We start from the raw sequence: 15,023 nt of genomic DNA on the forward strand, positions 1-15,023 counted from the left end.
GGGTCACCATGGGACATAGGCACAAGTGTCAGCTCTAGAACTGGTGGATTCAACAGACAGACCAGCTGCTCACTAGCCATGAAGTGCTATTAACTCTATTACTGAAACTCTATGAATCTCTGTTTCTTCATCTGTAAACATGGAGACAGAGCCCACGTGTAGGGACACTGGGTTAAAAACTCTTAGCACACAGTATGCACCACACAAGAATGGTACTCTCTCACTTCCTACTTTTCTTTCATGTTCACCACCCCTTCTATGGGAGCTTATGCGCTTGTTCCAATCTTGTGTGCCTTATTCTGAATAGTATCCTACAATATCACTCATGCTTAAGTGTGAGTTAGGATAAAGTTACCCAACTAGAGGAAGTTTTCATTTCTAAAGAGAAATTCCAGAGGGCAATGCTTAACCCAGGTCAGGGATATCAGTTACTGACATGTGGAAAATGGAGGCTTATTGAAAGAGTATATTCCTTGAGCTCATCCCATCAGCAATGACAAATTCTGCTTGCATATAAGGCCATTCTTGGAGGAATGGTGCCTTTTATTTTTCTAAGAAAAAAATATATTATTCATATAACACAATAGGATTTCAGAGGCTCTCCTTTTTATAGATGGAAGCATTTTTATCATTCTTTGATATGCATATTATTTTTAGCACACAGTTCCTATTTTATTTACTCTTCTTTTCACTATTAATGATTTTGAAGTGAAAGAAAATGTTAGGCATTTGCACTTGGACTATTTTAAGTATGAGACAGGAAGTGCCAGTAGCACACTAGTCCAGTATGAATAGTCACAACCCTTCAGCAGCCCCTATTTGCCTTAGGGAAGCAGTCTACAATAGCAGATGGAAGCTCTGACATCAGAAAGTACTGGATTTGAATGTTGACTCATTTTTACCCATCCTAGACTTTGGAAAAAATTAAATAAACCCCTAAATTCTAGTTTCCTAATATGTGAAAGAGGAATAATAACATCCTTATATAGAATTGCTGAGAAAATACGTAAAAGGAAAATATATACATATGTGTATTGTGCCTGGCACAAGTAGAATAATAGTAAATGATAACTATCTCTTTTTAATATATTGATCTTCTGATTAAGCTTTTTTTGGAGAAAAAATTTCATAGACTGAAAACAACAATACAAAATTTTGGAAGCTTTAAAAAACACATTTATAAGTAAGTAAGTAAATATTAACTGAATATAGGCTATAAACGTTTCTAAAAGTAGAGTCCATTAGGAGGGTTAATATATCAACCTCTTGTGACATATGAATGAATTATCAATTTCTTTGTTGGGAATTTCAGCAAAACAGCACTATTTATTGAGTTCCAATTATGTTCTCAGAGCAGTTAGGTAATTTCTATGCACTCTGATTGAAAGTGATATCTTCTTTCAATAAGCCAAAACCAATACAGGACAACTACTAGTGAGTGCTACTAAAGCACTACTCAAGAAAGATGTTGTGAACGCCTGCCATCTTCCTTTATCAAAGATCTAGGAGACACTGTAAGATAATTATTGATAATCTGGGTGAAGACCTCTGCCTCAGATCTAATCAGCAGAATCAGTGGGTAATTTCAAGCATTTGGGCATGCTGCTCCCAAACTCCTGAGTGGAATCATCTTCAGAGCTGCGTTTATGGTATCTTAGCTATGAGAGCTGTAGCCTCATAAGCAAGGGTAACTTAGGTCCCCAAAACACTCCCTTAAAAGCAGCCTCAGCATTGGAAGTAATTTACCAAAACTTTCAAAAGAGTTGTATGGAGATTAAACTACGTGATTCCCCCTGAGATGTTAGTATGATAGAAGCCAACTGTGGTGACAACTCTCATAAAAGGGGCATAGATATGGCCAGGCATCAACAGCAAAATGTCCTGAGAACACAGGACAGGGAAATTTGGAAACTGTAATCCTTTTTTTTTTTTTTTTTTTTAAAGAGAGGGGATTATCGGTTATTTAAACAAATATTAGTCCAGTTAAATGTCAGGCTTTTCTATTATCTAATCTATTTGTTTTGTGTTTGTGAACCACAAACTCCACGTGGGTGGAAGTCCTGGCTTGCTTCTACAGAACAGAGTTTCATAATGGGAAGGCATGCATATAGTCCTGAGGGATTACTCTCAGCGCGGGCATCTGTAAGGTCAAGTTAAGTTGTGTGCTGTTTCCGGTGACATAGTGAACTAGTACAGGACCTCCCTTTGCCATCAAATTTTCATGGGCCTACAAAATGGAACATTGCCGCAAGTGTTGGGCTCCTTCTTTTTAAGTCAAAACCAAGGAATTAGCTGTATCCAGGGTGTACTATGGGCAAGATGGGAATCCTTGGAATTGAATTTGAGATGACTGCATTGAATGTTTGTGCTTTGTTTTGTATTTTCTTTTTAAGGAAAATTAAATGACTCCTTTGAATGAAAGGACGAGGGAGAATTTTGGTCACTGCTCATTTTAGCCAAGTAATTATACACACAGCTTCATTCCAGATCTTAGGCAGTACCTTGCCCCCATAATGGAAGTTAAATGAAACCAAAGGCTTTGTGATTTGTTTTACATGTGACAATCAGAAATGGAATAGAGGCAATATGAAACAGTATATGTATTCCTTGTTCAGAAATGGTAAAAAAAATGGGCATAGCTTATAAAGGGGAGCTAATATCTTTTCCAAAATAATTCTGTACATTCCTCTTAATCAATGAAATTAATATAGCTTTTATCTAAAGCTTGCCTTTTTTTTTTTTAAAAAAAAAACAACTGCCTTTCCCTGGAATCCAAAATCAAAAGGGTCCTCAATTAAGAAAACATTTTCTGTTGTGCTGAATTCATGTTACCGTATTGTGAGCTCTGACATTTTGTTTCTGTGGTAACCAAAATCAGCTGATTAGTTGGCATGGCAACAGAAAAGATGTAATCCCAGCAGACACACTCTAATCAATGCCCCCAGCACAGATGGTCTCCGGAGGATCAACAAGAAAGAGGCTGGCAGGCATTCAGCAGATCACGTGCTAGTTTGAGACTAGGCCAGGAACAAGAGAACTAAAAAAGAACATTTCTCAAACTAACCTGGAGCTTTTTAACCCTTTTATTTCTTGACTAATTGCAAAGCAAAATTAATCATGTAGTTGTATAATGCAATGATTCTCATAGAGTGTTTATAAAATAAGACGGGCTTTTTAGGTGGAACTGTTTATCTAATTTTCTTAGTCTTTATATTTGAACAGCATGCATGGAATAATAGTGTTTTTAGATTAACAGTTACATAAAACTTTTTGTGTTTTGCTTAGAGATCTGGCATATATATTAAAGCAATATGATCACTGGCATAGTAGTTTGGTGAGAGTCAAGAAAAGAGTGGAAATTCTGGACTACAATGTGGTATACAGGCTGTGGTAAGAATAATAAGCTAACTGTCCAGGACACAAGTGAGTGTTCATATGTGGGTGGAATTCCATGGTACTTTTTATACAGTAGTAAATAATTTCATAATAAATGCCTGAGAGCTGAAAAAACATACCTTTACATTTATAAAGGCGATAAAAGTCTCCTGTAATGGGTGCAACTGTTGTTTCAGTTTCCAAAATCTAAAACTAATCTCAAAAAGTAGCCTACATTCAGCATCTGTCACTGTTCACATCCTCAAGTATAAATATAACTCAGGGATCTTTGATTCTGAAAAGCCTGATGCTCTGATTATTAAGCTTTGTTTTCTACTTGATTCAAAATTGAAAACATAAAAGAAAGGCTTTATAATGTGTGTTTTAAAATTCTAATTACATATTTATCCATAATCTATAATGTTTCTGAGATCAGGAAATTGCAAAGTACTCACTATGCCCCTGAGGAATATTTAATATTACCGTTGATTAGGACTGTGGCTGATTTTTGATTCACTAGTTGACCAAATTTTCATAAAAGCAACTCAGAACCTCTGGGTCAAATGCTATTTGGGGAATGAGAGTTTATTGGTAGTCTAAATTAGAACAACATAATGCTGCCAACACAGAATGTGCTAAGTAATACCAAGTACAGACAGCAAAAAATAAGCATTAGTTTCCAAATTCTTTTTCTTTGTGATACTGAAAGCACATTAGCCTATTATTTTATGGTCAGCAGAATAGTATTTTATTACATAAGAACAAGTTATTTTTAATTTATATAAGAGTACAAGAAAAATTGGAGATAGTCTTTGGGAAGTATAATAATCACTGAAGAGTAACGGGGAGGGAGGGAGAACTTATCAAATTTTCTAAAAATTAAGAAACGTAATTAACATCTGGACTAAGTCCCTACAACTGAACTGCTTTTTCCAGGAAGCGATTTTTTCAGCATGGTATGAAAATATTCATTGCAGGGCTGGCAAATATCCTGCTGTGGAATAGAGTAAAATGGGTGGCCCAAATAACTGATGCTCAGGCCCAAGGGAGCAGCAGGTGGGTGTCCACGTCTTTCCAGTGACTGCTTTGATGCCTCAGCCTTCCGGGAAGGGAGTGTTCCAGGAAAAGACAGAATGCAGCAGAGGAAAACCTTCGTTTTTTGATAGGAATTAAAATAGCACTTAGGATTCATTGGAAGAATGTGATTCTCTTTGATCTAAAACAAGTCTGGAATGTTCAGCACTCTACCCTCAGAGCAGTTATGTTCATTTATGAAAGAGTTTTAGCCTGAGAAAGGAAGAAATTGAGTATGTATGTAAAAGAGTTGCTACAAATGCATTATTTACAATGGCTACAAAAGTTAAAAGTAGTTCTTTAATAATGGTAAAGCTTTATTTAATAATTGTGGATTCTTGTCTTCCTCTTAAAGTTAAAGCATAAATAAGTGGCATTTTTTTTGAATTAAAGTCACATTAAGGGGGTAAGGGGAGAGAGAACAGTAATAATTATGCAGGAGAAAAGGGTTTTCTCGGCAGTACTGAGACTTTGTCACTTCAGGAAGGAATAGATCGTGCACCTATGTGATTTGCAAAATTATGCAAATGTTCTGCATCGCCAGAAGAAAGTAAAACGTGGACAGATGAAACCATCATTCAGATGGCCATTCCTTTCCATAGGGAAACTCTAGGCATGGACGTCTGCACTCAACATGAAGCTTGTTTCCGAATGACAACTTTCCTCTGCCCAAATGTTAAAACAAGGAAAAAACCCCCTTATTTCATCCCAAATTTAAACTGTCAAAATCACAATACCATAGCATCAAGGGTATTGGCAACAAGGAAAATTAAGCTGCACCAACAACATCAATTAATAAATAAGAAACATTTTAATTTACTGGGCCTTGGTAATTAACTCCAATAATTCAATGCTTTTCAACTCTAAAGAAGAGATCTTTGCTTGTGTTTTGTACTAAAAGAGATAGCTGTTGTCATTAATATCACAAGTTAGTCTCACCATGAGTCTTAGTCCAAGTGCAATGAACTAGTGTTCATTAAAATAAACTTCTGTGGAGTAGAGGGGGTACCGCAGGGGCAGAACGTGTGCTTAGGATGTATGAGGTCCTAGGTTCAATTCCCAGCACCACCAAAACTAACTGAATAAATAAATGTAAAATAAGCTTACATTTGCCAGATTATACAACTAAATATTTGCACTTACTAATTTTTCTACACGGGAAAGGATCGTCTGTTGAGTTCCAGAAAAGTCTAACCTAAGTCTAACTTAGTCACACACACAAAGCCTCATGGAGCCGGCAGTGTCTCAGACATGAGACACCAGTTCCAAGTTCCAGAAGACCACCGTTATTGTCTTTTAAATCACCCAAAAGGAAACCAGGCAGGTCCCGAGCTTGGCCCATACCTTGGTGAACATGGGCTTCCCGTGCTGGGTGACCATGGCACACTGGTCGCAGTCCACTGTGATGGAGGAGTTGTGGTAGGATTCTTTCGAGTGCTTGAGAATGTAATACAGGTCAGTCACCCCTCCCTCAAACACAGTGCTGAAGTAACGAGGGATGAGGGTCCTACCAATAGCTGGGAGAGAAACACAGAGAAACAAACCATTAGGAAAATATCCAAGCAGACCCACTCACCCCATACCATCCCCAGGCCTTCTGTGGCCGGATACAAATCATCTCCAGAAACCAAGCCAGAAGGTAATTTCTGTTTCTAAACAACCATGACCCTTGTGACTTGTGGCTAATAAAATATCCCCAACTATTTAAGAAAAATGTGGACAGCTATGTCTTCGGATTTTGTGTCCACTAAAAGCCAATAAAATGAGAGCAGATACTTTAAAAATAATGCAGGAGGGATGCGTTTACCAATTTGGACCTTGTGTACACTTTTTAGTGAATATGATTTCAAAAAAATAAGACATATACAACCTACTTAGATTTTTTAATGTGTTGTTGATAAGCCAATTACTCAATTATGTTTTATTTTTATTATCAGTAGTAGTGATATAAATTTTAATACCATATCCTTTGTAATTTCTGGTGTATTTTGGCATTTTCTCACCAAATCTCCAAAATAATCCCAAGAGAGTACAAGATTGTGACCCAAAAAGCCACAGAATTAATTCCCAAAAATGTTATTATGAAAAAATACTTTTGTGCACATTTCAAAATCATTTACTTAAAAATAGGTATTTGGAGTCTTTAACTCCACATTTTTAATACCAAAACACTTGCTACTTCCAACGCAGAGTCTCAAACTGTTGTAAAGAATGGAAATCTTTAAGAAGTAAACTGCATCTCCTTATACAAAGAGATCCATAACTATGTAAATGCTGATCTTTCCATCTGCTTTGGAACTGGATAAAATATCTCTCTAGAATAAAAGGTCCATTTTGAGAGAACTTGATACCTTCCACTTGATCTAAATTGGTCTCTTTCATTCCATGTGGCCAGTGCTGCCCCATTTCAGTTTGAGCGATTGTGAGTAGCAGGGCCTTTCTGACATATGACACTTAGCAAACCTGCGACAAGCCCTGGCCTCAGCACTGATTTGAAATCCTCTTACACTGGAAATCCCAATTCATAATATGAGGAATTTTGCCTATGTGCAGATTTTAAGGCAAAGTCCTAAAAGCATTCTCAAGCAATCCAAGGTTTTAATAAATCTCTTACACTCACTATATAATACCCCCCAAAAGTCAAAGATAATATTTAAGATTAACTACCTAAGAGAGCCCTAGCTAGAAAAGTCACCCAATCATCATTTGGATGCTTTAAAATACTTAATTTCATTAAAAAAGAATCAGTATTAATCCATTCCATTTGGATCTAGGGCTCTTTTGTACATAAACTTGGAAAAAATAAGTACAAGAAGAATACCGATCCAAACCGTTTTCTGGAGTGATCCTTAAAGAACCCTGACGTAGATGACTGGTCTCTGAATAATTTATATAGTTGTTAGTGCTTCATATTTGCTGTGGGTAAAACAAGTGTGTGCTAAATGTTCCAGGAACTTCACTTCTTTCATCCCAAATAATCCTTATACATACATTTCCTAAATACTCTCTAATATCCAATACTGCATGTTCATTCTCTGAATATAAAATTCAAATGACAGTAATTTGAGTACACCATATTTTTAAACATATGCATGGCTAATATTATAAAAGGAAACTTTGTTAGGCTAAAAACTTTATTGTACTTCACTAAACAGATAAAATTAATTGAATACATTTCAAATATTCTAACTTTAAGCTGATTACTGTAAATCAGCTCAAGTAATTTAACAATTTGGGATCTGTACTGTTAAGAATAAATACAAACCATAAAAATGTAGTTGAAGGGTGAAAATATTTTACTACAACATCTAAGGAATCATCATATAAGAGTTTATGGTAAATAACCACCACTGGATTAATCACATTATGGTTTATTCATCACAAATCCTGCACAGTTTAATTCTTTCATAGGACTGTTTCATATATATTATCATCCTTATTCATAATATAAGAGAAGGTGAATTATAATAAAGTTTGAAATTTCTTAACTTTATACTTAAATTTTTAATGACTTCCCCAACTCCAGAAAATGTACAAGATATATAGTAAATGTACTTAGAAGGAAACACAACTTTGCTTCATTGAAGAATTTCTGGCACTCTAGGAAAAGATTGTAATGGATACTGGAGGCTTGTTTTCAGTCCCGTTTCCCCCTACCTCTTTCTGCCTGGTCTGATCTGGACCATTAATCACAAAGCTCCATCGTTATCCAATGGGGTAGGCTGCTACTCCGGTGGCCCCAGTGAACCATGACAATGATATTCATGTCTGTATGCAGGGTCTCCTCTTCTTAAGTCTGGCTGGATTCTCGATCTACTTCCATTAATAGAATGTAGCATAACCAAAGAGTGTCAGTTTTGAGTTGCACCTTAAAAGATCCTGGAAGCTTCCACTTTGTGTTTGTGAAAAAGTCAGCTCCTATGCACAAAATCCAACTATTCTAAGATTGTCAACCTGTGAGAAGAGTCACCTGGAGAGGTCACATGGAACAGAAGAAGGTCTTCCAGCCAACATCCTCAACTGAGCTTTTGATTAACATCTAGCACTAACTTTCTCGAGGGAGGCCATCTTGGAAAGGAGTTCTTGAATTCCAAATGAGCTGCCTCCAGCTGGTGTCCTTGGAAGCAGCGAGGAGCTGTCCCTGAAACTCTTTGCCAAAACTGCAGAATCATAAGTAAATAAATGTTTGTATTTTCAGAATCCCTCCTCGAAAGAAAAGTAGTTTTACCAATAAAAGCGTACACATGGACAGAAAGCCAAGCAGAGAGAGAGATTCTTTGGACTGATTTGGGCCTTCGTCTCAGCTGGGAATGAAGCCAACCCCACACCCTGGAGGATCATCTTAGGGGAGATGTGCCTATTGAGCTGTTTGTGTTAGGTTTCAGTCATTTCCATATAGAGGAGGTCTGATTAATGCTATCTTGTTCCAACATGGAATAGGATAGTAAACAGGGACACATAATTAAGAGAAGTGATGAAAAAGATCAACTGCAAGAGATATCTGAGAGTCTGTCTCTGAACAACACAGAGTGTTGTGTTAGAAGCTGTAAAAGATAGAAAGGAGGGTTAGAGATGCCAGTAGTTCTCCACCGCAGCTGTAACAAATTACCACAAACCTACTGGCTTACAACAACACAAATGTATTATCTTCTACTTTCAACAATCAGACATAGATCTTGTTGGGCTAATATCAAGGTATCAGCAGGGCCAAATTTCTTTCTGGGGACCTAGGGAAGAATCAGGTTTTTTTTTTCCAGCATTTGTATGCTGCTAAAATTTCTTGAAAGTGGGCCTTTCCCCATCAGCTGACTCAGTTATCAGCAGCAGGTGGAGACATGCTGGGCATCTTTCACACTTCTTTTCTGCCTCTTTCTCCCACTTTGGGACCCTTGTGCCTATACTGGCTCCACCCACACAATCCAGGATAATCTTTCCATCTGACTGCCCATAACTTAGTCAGATCTAAAAGACTCTTTGGTCAGGTGAGCCAGCATCCACAGGTGCTAGGAATTAGGACCTGAATACCTTTGGGGGCCATTTTTCTTACTGCCACAGAGACTCAAAATCAAACTGATTTCTGTCTGGAGAGTTAAGCGGTATCTAAGTCTCTGTAACACAATGTGATAATTGGCAATAATTAAAAAATGGCTTTGTGAATTTCAACTCTTCACTTACGTCTTCTGAATCCTGAATTCAGTGTACAATTTTATTATACGTGAAGCACTGAGAGGACTAACACATTGTTTTAATGTAGTAAACCATGCAGGTACATGGAACAGTATAATACAAATAACTTTAAATCTGAGAACATTTCAGATTTGGATTCAGTGATTTCTTAATTCATCAGCCACACCAATAGTGTATCTATTATATGCTAAACTTACACCTTAATGCTCTAATCTCTAGAACTAAAATGATTTAAACATTGATATACATAAATCTACATTGTAAATCCATGAAGAGGATTTTATCTTAAAATATTCTTGAAATGAGTTAAGATTTTAGTAGATTATAAAAGAGAATCTGTTTTTCTAATACATTTAAGTCAAAGTCTCAAATGTTGGGAAGTATGGAGAGCCAGATAGTGCAGAAAATTTTCTGTTATGTAAGTTGAATATATTATATATATTATTTATCTATGTGTTCATGAAAGGGAAAAAGAAAAACATAGATTAAATTATTCAGGAGCTTAAAAGTTTACGAAGAATGTTTATGTAATATTCACCTTGCAGGTAAATGTAATTCGTCCAGGAATAGCTAAAAACATAATCAATTTAGACACTGAGACCAGCAGTCAAGTTCCTTAGGAAGTTTTTCATTGGTGGTCTCAGACATCCAATCCCCAGTTGTCACTATGGAAGATGTAGGCTGATGGTGTGTGGAGGCAGGGATCTAGCTGGTATCTTTCTGTAGGGTTTCTTCGTAGACATTAGGATACCTACAGGATACCTGTAGATATTAGCTGAATTTTCTCCACTTAGAAACCCAGTTGTACTTAGTCAGATACTCAATGAGGAGAGGTAAACTAGTGTGTAGCCCCCACAAAGCAGAAAGTCTCCTATTCAGAGCATTCTGTCTCTATTTGTAATTATGAAATGCTCTTCTTAAACGCTTAAGGATGTTTATGGGAAATCCCCATGAAAAAATTATATTTAGAAAATAACTAAATAGGAAAATATCCAAACTTGTGATCAAAGTACAAATTAAAACAATAAAAAGATTAAAACATAAATCTCATGAAGTTGTAGTGAAACAGACACAAGCAAATATTTTGGGAAAAATCAATGTAGCAATTACTCCTTATGTTGTGAACCTCTAATTTTCTGCAGTCTGTTAGGTGTGACTCTAAGCTCTTGGTAACTACGCTAACAGAACTGCAATTCTAAAGTTCAGATCTTAAATGCTCTGATGTTCTTCAAGTCCCTTGAGATACTTTTGCTAATGTCAGACCTTTTGACTTGGGGCCATCATTTACTATTTTAAATGTCTGTAGTTTCTATGTTTTAAAGACAGTTCACTTCCAAAAGAGAAAAAGAAAAAAGAGGGAAAGATTGAAAACCTAATTAAATTAAATTAATTTAGGACCTTTGTGGTCCTAAATTGTCACCAAGAAGAGTTGTAACTAACAATGTATTAATACTACTCAACACTGGGACATTACTTAGCTAATGAATTTCCAACTCTGAAGAAAGAACTACACAGCCACACCATAGTGTTTTCAATTAGGCAAAATTAATTATATTAAAATAATTAATTATTGTATGATTAAAAAATGTTTTCTAAACATGATAACAGATAAATTGGTTGTCTGAATTTGAGCAGTTTATATAGTTCTGCTAATGGTGCTGTGCTTCAGAAATCCCCATGGAAATTCCACTGCGAAGGTACATAATAGACACAAAGATTCATTAAACTTTAGACTTATCTGTATTTAGAAACCAATGAATGCATTGTGCTAACATGTAAATGAAAATGATCATAGGAGTGACAAAACAATACTGATGATTTTATTTATGGTAAATAACTGTGATAAATAGTCAGAAGAATGCAAATAAAACATGATTAAACTTTGATGGGGTGATAGTGGTTTAAGGCAGATTCTGTTACTCTTTGTAAAGTGAAAGCAACCCAAATTACCTTTACTTCTCTAAATTAATACAATTTTTATTTAATATACTTTTACCTTATTTTTTCAACAAAAGGAAATTGATTTAAATATCTTCTCTCCAATTGTCTTTCTATCGCTTTCAAAGTTTCATTCATTTTATATATGCATAATAAGTACCTTGTATGGGTATGGGCCAGACATTGTGTCACAGACAGGGCAGATGTGGTGGCAAGGGGAGGCTAGTTTAGTTCAACCAGTGTAGAAGGCTGCAGTGAAGAGGTGAGGTGGTGATGGAATTAGTCTTTGACTTAACAAGACCACAGGAAGATATGCAACTGGACAGGTGTAGACCCAGGGACTGGCAGTAGCAAAAGGCTAAAATGGACATGAGAGTTTGGACTGAATAAGCTTGGTTTGTGGCAGTATCAGCAAGAAGGCAGCATGGTAGGTGCATAATCAAGAAGAATGGGATGGAGGGCAGAGAAAGAGGCAAGGACAGATGTATGGAATTCTCTAAGCCATGGCAAAGGCTTACATTTATTCATAGTACCATGACAGGGAAATGCAATGTTTTAGCCAATGACATGATCTCATAAACCTACTCTGCTTTTCTCTATTATTCATTTGCCAAAATGATCTCCAAATGTCACAAAACTTTCGATCTTCCCTGAAATCTAAAAGGCATTTTTTCCTCTTCTACCTACTATGTACCAGGTTTTTAATAACTTGACAAATACTTCACACCAGATTATAGCAGGGTTAGGTGATGGAGTAATGACTGTGACCAAGGTAAACCTCATCTTTGATCTTAGGGAGCTTTCCATCAAGCCATGCTTAGTGCCATTAATTCACTAATTAAGGCCAAGTGAGATGGGTGCTGTGGCTCCAGCCCGGCTCCTCACTGCTTGCCCACACTGCCTAACACTCAATTATGGATGACTTGATGTAATACATCAATGAATTCACAGATTCCCATTTGTAGGAACTTAACACATAAACCAGATGCATTTCACATCATTTAATTCAACGGAGTAGCCCAGCATATTCAGATTATCTTGGGTCCTAATTCTTTCAGTCTAACTACAGACTATTTCTCTCAGATGTGTGCTTTTGATCATGGGTAGAAACTCTTTAAGCCATGATCCAAGGTACTGACGATATATTGTGCAAGAGCAATCTTCAGCAATAGAGACCTCCTCCTGTCTGGGGCACAGAAGTTTAAATGTTTTTATTCTGTTCTACAAGTCGGTGCTGCAGTTGGTGATAGTTTAAGGAGGTGGTGGAGGACCAATGGGGAGAGACAGAGGGGTCAAAGAAAGGCCCAAGTTAGAGGATGGACAGACTTCAGTCAGGCACAGAGGGGAGAGGAGGAGAGTGGCCCAACACAACGACCAGTGTGCATAAGGAAGAGATATTTCCCATCATCTCGGGTGCTATGTGGGCCAAGGGTTATATATTTATGCCTTGAAGGGTCTTGTCTGGATGAGCTGTTCCATCATTACACCATGACATTCTTTTAGTTATTTAAATTTTATCATGTAGTTTACATCCGATAGGTTGATTTCTGCCCTCTTACTTTTTATTTTATTTTTTTGTGGGGGGCGGGCAACCCACTTTCCGGTCCCCCTTCTGTCTCTATTTTTTTTTTGTATATCCTTTTATTGGTACATTTTAGGTGTACAATATAATGACATTCATCATTGGAAATTCGCACCTTTACATAGTCTCTCTTGGTTCTTATTTTTTTCCCCATTCCCCTGCCCTCCCTTCAACCCCTCCATCCCTCCCTATTTACAAAGACTTTGTTTCCATTTTTTCATTTTCTCATATTAATTCCATTCCCTTCTTTTCTTTCCCCTACCCATCCCACTTTCCCCTCCTCTTTGCCCCTTTTCTTCCTATTTCACATTATCTATTATATCTTTTAGTCCTTATAAAATGGAGTACTATTCAGCCATCAAAAATGAGAAATTAGAGACATTTATTGCTAAATGGATGCACATTGAGGTGATAATCTTAAGTGAAATAAACAGGACACACGTGTAAATTACTTTTTTATGTTAATATTTTCATATAACATTGTTTTGTATTGTTCAAGATGAGCCTTAAGATAATTTTGTTAAATTTGAAAAAAATGAGAGGGAGATCTATTCAAATTAAATTTATTAAGAAAGAGATGATGATTTTTAAAATATCCAATCTTTCTATATATAATATGAAATGTGTCTTCATTTATTTAAGTCTTTAATTTTGTTTCAAAAGAATTCTGTTGTAGTGTTCTACAATATAAATAGTTCATAGTTCTTAAGATGACTTTTTTAGTATTTTAGTTATGGTCTATAATTAATGTAACTTAAAAATTACATTTCTATTTAGAACCTAGGTGCTTTACTGAATACTTTATTAACAGTAATAATTTTTGGAAATTTTCCAGGTAAAGAAATCTATTATTCCCAGATATTGATAATTTTATTCTCTTTCTCTTTTCCAACATGTTGATATCATTTTTTCTTATCTTATTTTAATCATTCAAACAAAACTTCAAGAAAGAAAAATAAGGGAGTTAATATTTTCCCTCTTGATATGTTTAGGGTCAAGTATTTCTAGGATTAGAGGAAGTAATATGTTGTTGACTTGAGATCATATTACTTGCTGTAGAAAGAAAAATAAATTTTTCTAATTTTTTTTGTTTTTAATCTTGACACGTTTAATTGGATCAAATTCCTTTTCTGTAGCTACTAAATTGACTTATTTTTCTTTAGAGAACAACTAATTTATTTTCAGGTATTGAACAAATTTTATACTCTTTTTAAATTTTTAAATTTTATTTTATTGGTACATTTTAGGTATACAATATAATGATATTCATCATTGGAAATTTGCACCTCTCTCTTGGTTCTTATTTTTCCCCCCTTCCCTGCCTTCCCTTCAACCCCTCCATCTCTCCCTCCCTATTTACAAAGACTTTGTTTCCATTTTTTCATTTTCTCATATTAATTCCATTCCTTTCTTTCCTTTGCCCTACCCCTCCCACTTCCCCTTCCCCTTTGCCCCTTTTCTTCCTATTTCACATTACCTATTATACCTTTCAGTCCATATTTACACTTTCAGTTTCTCGCACTAGAGAAACTATTCAGTATTTACACGTGTGTCCTGTTTATTTTGCTTAAGAGTATTGCCTCAATGTGCATCCATTTAGCTATAAACGTCTCTAGTTTCTCATTTTTTTATGGTTGAGTAGTACTCAATTTTATATTAAAAAAACCACATTTTCTTTATCCAGTCTCGAGTTGATGGGCATTTGGGCTGCTTCCAAGCTCCACTGCTGGTGGGAGTGTAGACTGGTGCAACACTGTGGAAATCAGTATGGAGATACCTCAAAGAACTAGGACTGGAAGTCCCACTTGACCCCACTATTCCCCTGCTGGGTATCTTCCCCAAAGAATTAAAAGAATCATACCACAGT

At 36.1% G+C, this 15,023-nt stretch overlaps 1 protein-coding gene across 12 annotated transcripts in view; it reads right to left on the reverse strand.

Annotated features, from left to right (window-relative positions):
• Ldb2 (LIM domain binding 2) overlaps positions 1–15,023 on the reverse strand; it is a 393,311-nt gene that overhangs the window by 79,798 nt on the left and 298,490 nt on the right. For all 12 annotated transcript variants that reach the window (XM_021260246.2, XM_004847239.4, XM_004847240.4 and 9 more), the window contains exon 3: positions 5,794–5,966. In XM_021260246.2, the coding sequence (XP_021115905.1) occupies positions 5,794–5,966 (173 nt within the window). The remainder of the gene's footprint in view (positions 1–5,793; positions 5,967–15,023) is intronic.

This window comes from Heterocephalus glaber, unplaced genomic scaffold, assembly GCF_053883595.1.
Source record: "Heterocephalus glaber isolate CG9 unplaced genomic scaffold, H.glaber_assembly_v1.0 deba00001509, whole genome shotgun sequence".
Taxonomy (NCBI): Eukaryota; Metazoa; Chordata; class Mammalia; order Rodentia; family Bathyergidae; genus Heterocephalus; species Heterocephalus glaber.